At 36.8% G+C, this 7,035-nt stretch overlaps 1 protein-coding gene across 1 annotated transcript; it reads right to left on the reverse strand.

Moving 5' to 3' along the window:
* Positions 1–526: 526 nt before the first annotated feature.
* LOC147322239 (uncharacterized) lies at positions 527–6,544 on the reverse strand. Its single transcript, XM_086306713.1, has 4 exons — positions 4,576–6,544; positions 3,186–3,309; positions 2,917–2,994; positions 527–1,546 (listed from the first exon to the last, which is right to left on the reverse strand). The coding sequence occupies exons 1-4, from the start codon at positions 4,655–4,657 to the stop codon at positions 1,525–1,527; spliced, it is 306 nt and encodes a 101-aa protein (XP_086162839.1). The 5' UTR covers positions 4,658–6,544; the 3' UTR covers positions 527–1,524.
* Between the last annotated feature and the right edge of the window lie 491 nt (positions 6,545–7,035).

Below are 7,035 nucleotides of genomic sequence, written 5' to 3' on the forward strand. Positions count from 1 at the left end.
ACAGTGTATGCCCAGCTTAAATCTGAAACACTAGTTTCTCTGAAATCTACAATCTAGGGTCAAACCAGATTCATACTGTAGCTCACTACAGTCTCGGAGTTAACATACAGATTTTCAGTTTGAGATACTGTCCATTATTTTGTGATTTCTGCAGTTTTAAAAATATAAACATCAAATAAGAGGTTAATCCACTCAGTCAGCAACAGGAAAATAATTTAATAAACATACAAACAATGCTTTTTAATGCAGTCTGCCTCAAAAACAGAAATAGTAACATAAATCCACATGCTTGAGTATATGCAGCAAGTAACTGATATGCTTATGTAAACATTACAGACTTCAGTGAAAATAAAATACACACATTTTCATACCTTCCAAAACAAAAAGATTATTGCAGTCTCTTGCTCAGAAGCAGGAACTACTCTTTTTCTGCTTAGGCTTGTGTACTCCTTTCAAAGCTTTATTTATAAATAATTAATGAACTGGTGGATGTTGGTAATTTTTAACAAAATATCTGTTAATCCAATTTTCAGTCTTTTTTGGTGGAATGGACTTCTCATTAATGCCAATCACATTGAATCTGCATTGCTTTTTGCAACTTTTTGCTCTTTTGGTAATTCATTTGCATTAACCTTAACATTAACTTTGTGTTTTCTGCAGCTAAAATGAATACTGTGTCATAATACTCTGGTCCTATGTGTGTGATAAGATCAGCTCACTGAAATCTTACCTTACATTTCTCTTGGCTATTGAGATGGCAGAGATATCCCTCTGTCTTCTCTTTGCCAATAACTCTCTCAGTTTCCACAATATGAAGCCATAAAATGCCTGAAGACATGTAGTTATTGAGTAAGAAATAGTTTTGTGAAGGCTTATCCTTTTTCTGTTGATGTGTGTATCACAGTCCTCTTTGTTCTCACATCTGTATGTCAAAAGTGAAATATGAAATCAAAGCAATTGCAGTTGGAGATTAAAGTTGGAGATTATGACAACACGACTTGGACACTGGAGCCAGTTCTAAGAATGACATTGTAACACTACCATTGCTGTTGTTCATGTCTGAAAGGCAAATAAGATATATGGTATAAAATTACTCTCTTTGCTTATCGTTTTTGTGATCTTTTGAGTCTCTGAAGGTTAATAGTTTATAAATGACTGAGTATAACAGGAATGAGAAAAAGGGGTGTCACAATGTCATGCTAGCATAACATATTTGTGGACATTTTTTCCCAGTTTTTAGCTATGCAGTTTGTTTGAAACCATCAAAATAACATCACTTCAACACTTCACTTCATCATTTACATGTACAAAGCACCAAACAAAGAGCAACTAATCATCTTGATCTGGCCTCAGCCCTCAGATATTGTTATTATAATATAAATAAAACTTTGTTTAGTTTGTTTAGCTAAAACATGTACAAAACACATTTTGAGAATAAGTGCTATATAGGCATGCTAATTGTAGCAAGGATATATTAATTAATATTTGTGCAGATATTCAGATACTGTTCTTCTTCCTGGGAAGTTAGCCATTCTTTCTCCTGTTGCTGCATAGATAGAAAACAATCACAATTAAATTTTTATCTTTAGGTCCTTGTTCAGCATACAATGTTCTTGTTCAAGAAGCAATTAAAATGTGTTTTGTTTTTGTAGACTTGTGATATTACAATGATCTGTATTTCTGAAAAGCTCTATTTTCAGTGACTGTGAATACATTTGAATGAAAAGTCCCAATACAAAGAAAAATCTCCTCCTTTTGGTTTCTTATTATTATATCTTATATCAGTTGCACGGAAGTAGCTGTAAGTAATTTGGACGCTACAGCTTTAAGCAGCTGGGTGCTCCCGCGGACGGTAATCACGATCACTGTCTAGCACAACACCTGGAGCTAAGGGGGCAAAACAATCGCATGAGTGCTGCTGTTTGACTGAGGAAGATTAAAGTAGTCGTGGTAAGCCAGTCACACGACCACTTAAAGACAAAGCAACAAGGTGAAATATACCAGTTTTTAAATTGGTATATATCACCTCTCTGCTTTTTTTTTTGGTCATAAGCAGAGAGTGCTTGCTAGCGCTGTCCTTAGACAGTATACGCAGCATTTTTTCTTCAATAGTTTCATCACGTTTACTGTCTAAGGACAGCACTATCAAGAGAGAGAGAGAGAGCAGAAAAAGAGAGAGAGAGCGAGTTTTGAGATGTGAGAGATTTGTGACGTTTAGCTTGTTTGGAGTGTGTAGTTAATGTGTTGTCTTGTGTAGTTAGTGTGTAGTGTTGTGGATAGTTTTGTGTTGTGTGTCAGAACAATGAGGCGACTGCTGTCTCCAGGTAGAAACAGGAGTGATACCTGCTGTCAGGCCTGCAGGTATCAGGCTGTGATGTTCTCCTTCATAGTGGACAGAAATTTTTTTTTTGGAGTGGCACAAATAATTTGTGTGGCATCTTATTGAATGCAGAACAGCTGATTGTTCTGTAAATAGTTTGAAATGGTTATTTAAAAAATCAAGGTAAAAGGTAAATGGATGAAAATAACTTTGTTTTCAAAACTTGTGCATAGGATTTTAAAATTGACAATTTATATTTGCATTTAAAGTTATGAAATATGATAAAATGTGGAGGGAAAATCTAAAGTAGTTAAAAATGGCCAATTATACCCTGGACCCCAGAGGGTTAAACATTTTTTTCAAAGTAACACAATAGTTACTTTTCAAGTAATTAATTACTTTTAGAATATTGTAACTCAGTTACTAACTCAGTTAGTTTGAAGAAGTAACTAGTAACTATAATTAATTACTTTTTCAAAGTAACTTGCCCAACACTGGTTACAGGCCACTCAAGAGGTTTGTGCATCTTGTGTGTGTGTGTGTGTGTGTGTGTGTGTGTGTGTGTGTGTGTGTGTGTGTGTGTGTGTCCACATTACCACAAGCGTTCAACGAGTTTGTGCATCTTGCGAGGTTTAGGATCCACACATATGTACCGGTGTCTCCACTTAAGCACACTTGAGGAAAAACGGACAGAACATAAAATTGTTAACATTACAACTTCAGTTGTAAGGCTGAAGGATTGGAAATTTGAAACACTTGGGAATAAGGTCATCTTGAAAGAAAACCAAGGGCATGGAGGGGAAATGATATAAGGAACTCTAGTTCAGCATCACAGCCAGAAAAGCACAAAAGAGTTTTATCTTACACGGCTTCAATGTTACACCATTCGGTAATACCCTGCTTCCAGCAAAGCTCCACCTTTTGTCTATGTCTCAGAATAATGTTCACAGCACGGGGTTTGGTGTATGATGTACAGCAGCCCTGTTGCCCTGTACAAACATAAACATGCACACATGGGTTAAAAGGTCAGCTTATATTTGAATCAACATGTGTTGTCACACGTGCTCTGTTTGGACAAAATAGTAGTCTAGGAGGTTCTTTATGACCTTTGCAATCAGCATTAGACTAGCAAAGATAAGAAACAAAATAATTCTGCAATCAGAAAGTCCAAACTGGGTGATAATAAAATACAAATGAAGCATTTTTTTTAGAGTCAAAATTGCACAAAAATTGCTTTTGTCAGTAAATGTCTAACTTTAAGATAACATCCATAAAGACTTTGTTATGGACATCTGTGATACTGAATGAACTCAGTGGAGTATTTTGTCTGGTGTTCTGGCAACTGTGAGTATATTTAAATGGTAAATGGCCTGCATTTGTATAGCACTTTACTTAGTCCCGAAGGACCCCAAAGCACTTTACACTACATTCAGCCATTCAGCCATTCACACACACATTCACACACTGGTGATGGCAAGCTCTTCTTTTAGCTCTGTTTGACTCTCATCAGATAGTAGCTGACAATGTCGGTCTGCTCTTTTTTGTTTGGCATTTTTTGTGCTTGTTTGCACCAAATCTGGTGAATTGCATTCATTTTTTGAGTAATAGTGCAAATTCATGTGCTCCAAATCAATTTCTGACCCTACATCTGATTTGTCATATGTATGTGTCTCTGTATGCTTTTACTAACTTGTGTGTAACACCAACCTGCCAGAGGGTCTGCAGATGGAAATTAGCCCAAGGCTATAATCTGGCATATTTACATTTGTTAACATGTTCATTAATATGTATTGCCCCTCTTTCTAAATAAAATAAATAAATAAATAATAAATAATTATCATGTGATGACCATGGTGATATGTTATTTATGAGCAGTAACCCTGATAACAACAAAGGTACAGTAATTATATACTCCAAACGTGCAACAAGCATTAACAACACATAATAAATATCACATCATATTAAAAGCAACCTAAAGGCATAAGAAACCAAGCAAAAACTACTGCACAATTTTAGCAGTCTGACCAACCAAAGAGGATATGAGCCAAAGGTCTGTGGCGCTGTCACCACAAGCAGCTTTTCTCATTATATATGCTTCTATTGCATCCATATTTTAATTTAGATTTAAACAAATAGTTTCTCAAGGCATTCTGCTGAGTTAAATCAGGATAATAGAATTTGCATAACTCACTAAGCTGGGAAAAAAAACATTAGTCTTATCATTATAATCTAAGAATGTTTCAAAAAAAGCTTACCTGCACCTTGACATATATGTTTTCTTGTCATGATGATGGCAAGGGAACAAAATCCCAGCATAAGATTACAAAGTAACGTCATTTTTTAACTGAACGCAGGAAGTTGTGGGTCTTGTTGAAGTCCGGGAACATGTGTGAAGCTGCCACAAGTATTATTTAGGATACTCAGGGGATTTAGAGGGAGGGCTTAGAATCACCTTTTTGTGTGTTATTCAGTGACATTATTACACAAGGACAATATTTAACACGGTATAAATGCGGAACACACTTTTTTTTTCTGTAAACTTAGTAGGTTAAGTTTCCCTGAAACGTCCCCCAAAGAAGTTTAATCGTGATGCATATACAATTACAGTCATTTGCATTTGCTTTAGAAAAGAACTCTTGGCTTTTGTTAAAGTCCAGGAATAGGTGTGAAGATTGAGCTTTAGTAAGTATTGTTTAGGTAAGAAAATGGAGATTTGGAGGGAGGACTTAGAATGAGCTTTTTTCTGTGTTATTCAGTAACTTATTACTTAAGGGCAATATTTAACTGTGCATAAATGTTGATCATTCTGTTTTGGGTCAACTTCCTCTTAAAATTTTAATTTCCCTTAATATTCTCCTTGGTGCATGTACAAGTATATTTGCTTCCTTCACACAGACTGACGCAACCTTTGTTCTTTGTCGACTCAGCAAATAATTTAAGATTAAGATCAAAGTGTATTTTCCTAACCTTGGCACCTAATGTAATCTCCAAACCCCTGAAACCTTTGAGGTCTAGATTAGAGCTCTAGAGTAGAAATTCTACCATGAAAAACTCTTCGCCCCTTTTCTGATGTGTTATTTTTGTACATATTTCGCACATTTACATGTTTTACAGTGGGGTCCATAAATATTTGGACATAGGCAACTTTTTCCAGTTTTGGTTCTGGACATAACCACAATTAATTTTAAATGAAACAACTCAGATGCAGTCAAGGCACACATTTTTAGTTTTAATTCAGCAGACTGAACAAAAAGGAGAGGAACTAAAACATTTTTAACACAATCCCTGTATTTCGAGGGCACAACAGTAATTGGATAAATTAATTAACTGAAATTAAAGGTTCTTTTCTAATACTTGGTTTAAAACCCTTTGATGGCAATAACAGCCTGAAGTCTTGAATTCATGGTGATCACCATATGCTGGTTTTCCTCCTTTTTAATGCTCTGCCAGGCCTTTACTGCAGCTTATGAGTAGCATGCACCTTACAGTGAACCCTCTGTATTTACTTTCACAAAATCTTCTCTTTGTGGTTGACTTGGATATCAATATGCCTACCTCCTGAAGAGTGTTGTTCACTTGGTTGGCTGTTGTGAAGGGATTTCTCTTCACCATGGAAATGATTTTGCGATCATCCACCACTGATGTCTTCCATGGATGTCCAGGTCTTTTTCCATTGCTGAGTTCACCATTGCTTTCTTTCTTACTCAAGATGTACCAACCTGTAGATTTCGCCACGCCTACTATTATAGTAATTTCTCTGATGTTTTTTTTTCTTCCTGTTTTCGCAACTTAAGGATGGCTTGTTTTACCTGCACGTTGTCTGTTCACAGCAAAATCTTCCACATGCAAGCACTACACCTCAAATCTGCTCCAGGCCTTTTACCTTCCTAATTTATAATTTACAAATTTTTATAATTTATAATAATAATAATAATAATAAAGTTTATTCATAAAGCATACTAAAAAAACCAAGGCTATACCAAGGTGCTTGACAAAATATGATAGGATAAGGGAGATGGGAGAGGGAAAAGAGAAAGGACCCAGCACGTATTAAATATAAAACCATGACAATCATAATACATAAAAGTAATTAACAAAGCATAATAGATAAAAATGTGTCAACACACACAAAATATTAGCTAGATGGAAAAGCAAGATTAAATAAAGTCTTTAACTGTGATTTAAACAATGGCATAGAGTCAGACAAATAAGAAGGAATTACTCACCTCTTCCCAGGAAATTGTCAGGGTCCTGGGACTGGGCGACCCAGGATCCCTGAGCAGTCATGTATTATATTATTATTATTATTATTGCTGTGTATTTTGGTGTTGCTCCCCCTTCCCTGTGCTTGTGTATATGTGTGTGTGGGTGGCTGAGCACTTGTTTATAGGCGGCGTCAGGCCTGGAGGGTGTGGCCCTGCAAGGGGACTGGCCACACCCGAAGCCACACACCTGCTGCTGATCAGGCCTCGTCGGGGGAGCTACTTAAGAGAGTCTTGGAGCTCCCACCGACGCGGGATCATTGCTTGAGACTCCACGTTAGTCGTCCCATTGAATTGAGTTAATGTGTGTAAGTGTATGCCCGCGGTTATTTGTGTCCTGACGGCTGCGTCTATTGTTTCCCGCAGGAGGAGCGTGGAAGGCACGAAGAGCAGCGAGCACCGGGGGGTGCTGACACGGGAGCAGAGAGCACAGAGACACGAACTATTCACGCA

The sequence above is a fragment of the Aulonocara sp. 'chitande type north' Nkhata Bay genome, linkage group LG9, assembly GCF_057382095.1.
Source record: "Aulonocara sp. 'chitande type north' Nkhata Bay isolate Kocher_YH1m ecotype deep benthic linkage group LG9, A_spYH_male_GT1.1, whole genome shotgun sequence".
NCBI classification, from domain to species: Eukaryota; Metazoa; Chordata; class Actinopteri; order Cichliformes; family Cichlidae; genus Aulonocara; species Aulonocara sp. 'chitande type north' Nkhata Bay.

Bases quoted from the DNA above. Each gene is read 5' to 3' on its own strand.
- LOC147322239 (XM_086306713.1), bottom strand. From the start codon at position 4,657: ATGACGTTACTTTGTAATCTTATGCTGGGATTTTGTTCCCTTGCCATC. The intron at 3,310-4,575 runs GTAAGCTTTTTT...ATGTTTGTACAG, and splicing joins ACATATATGTCAAGGTGCAG to GGCAACAGGGCTGCTGTACA. The intron at 1,547-2,916 runs GTAATGTGGACA...CTATCTATGCAG, and splicing joins AAACTCGTTGAACGCTTGTG to CAACAGGAGAAAGAATGGCT.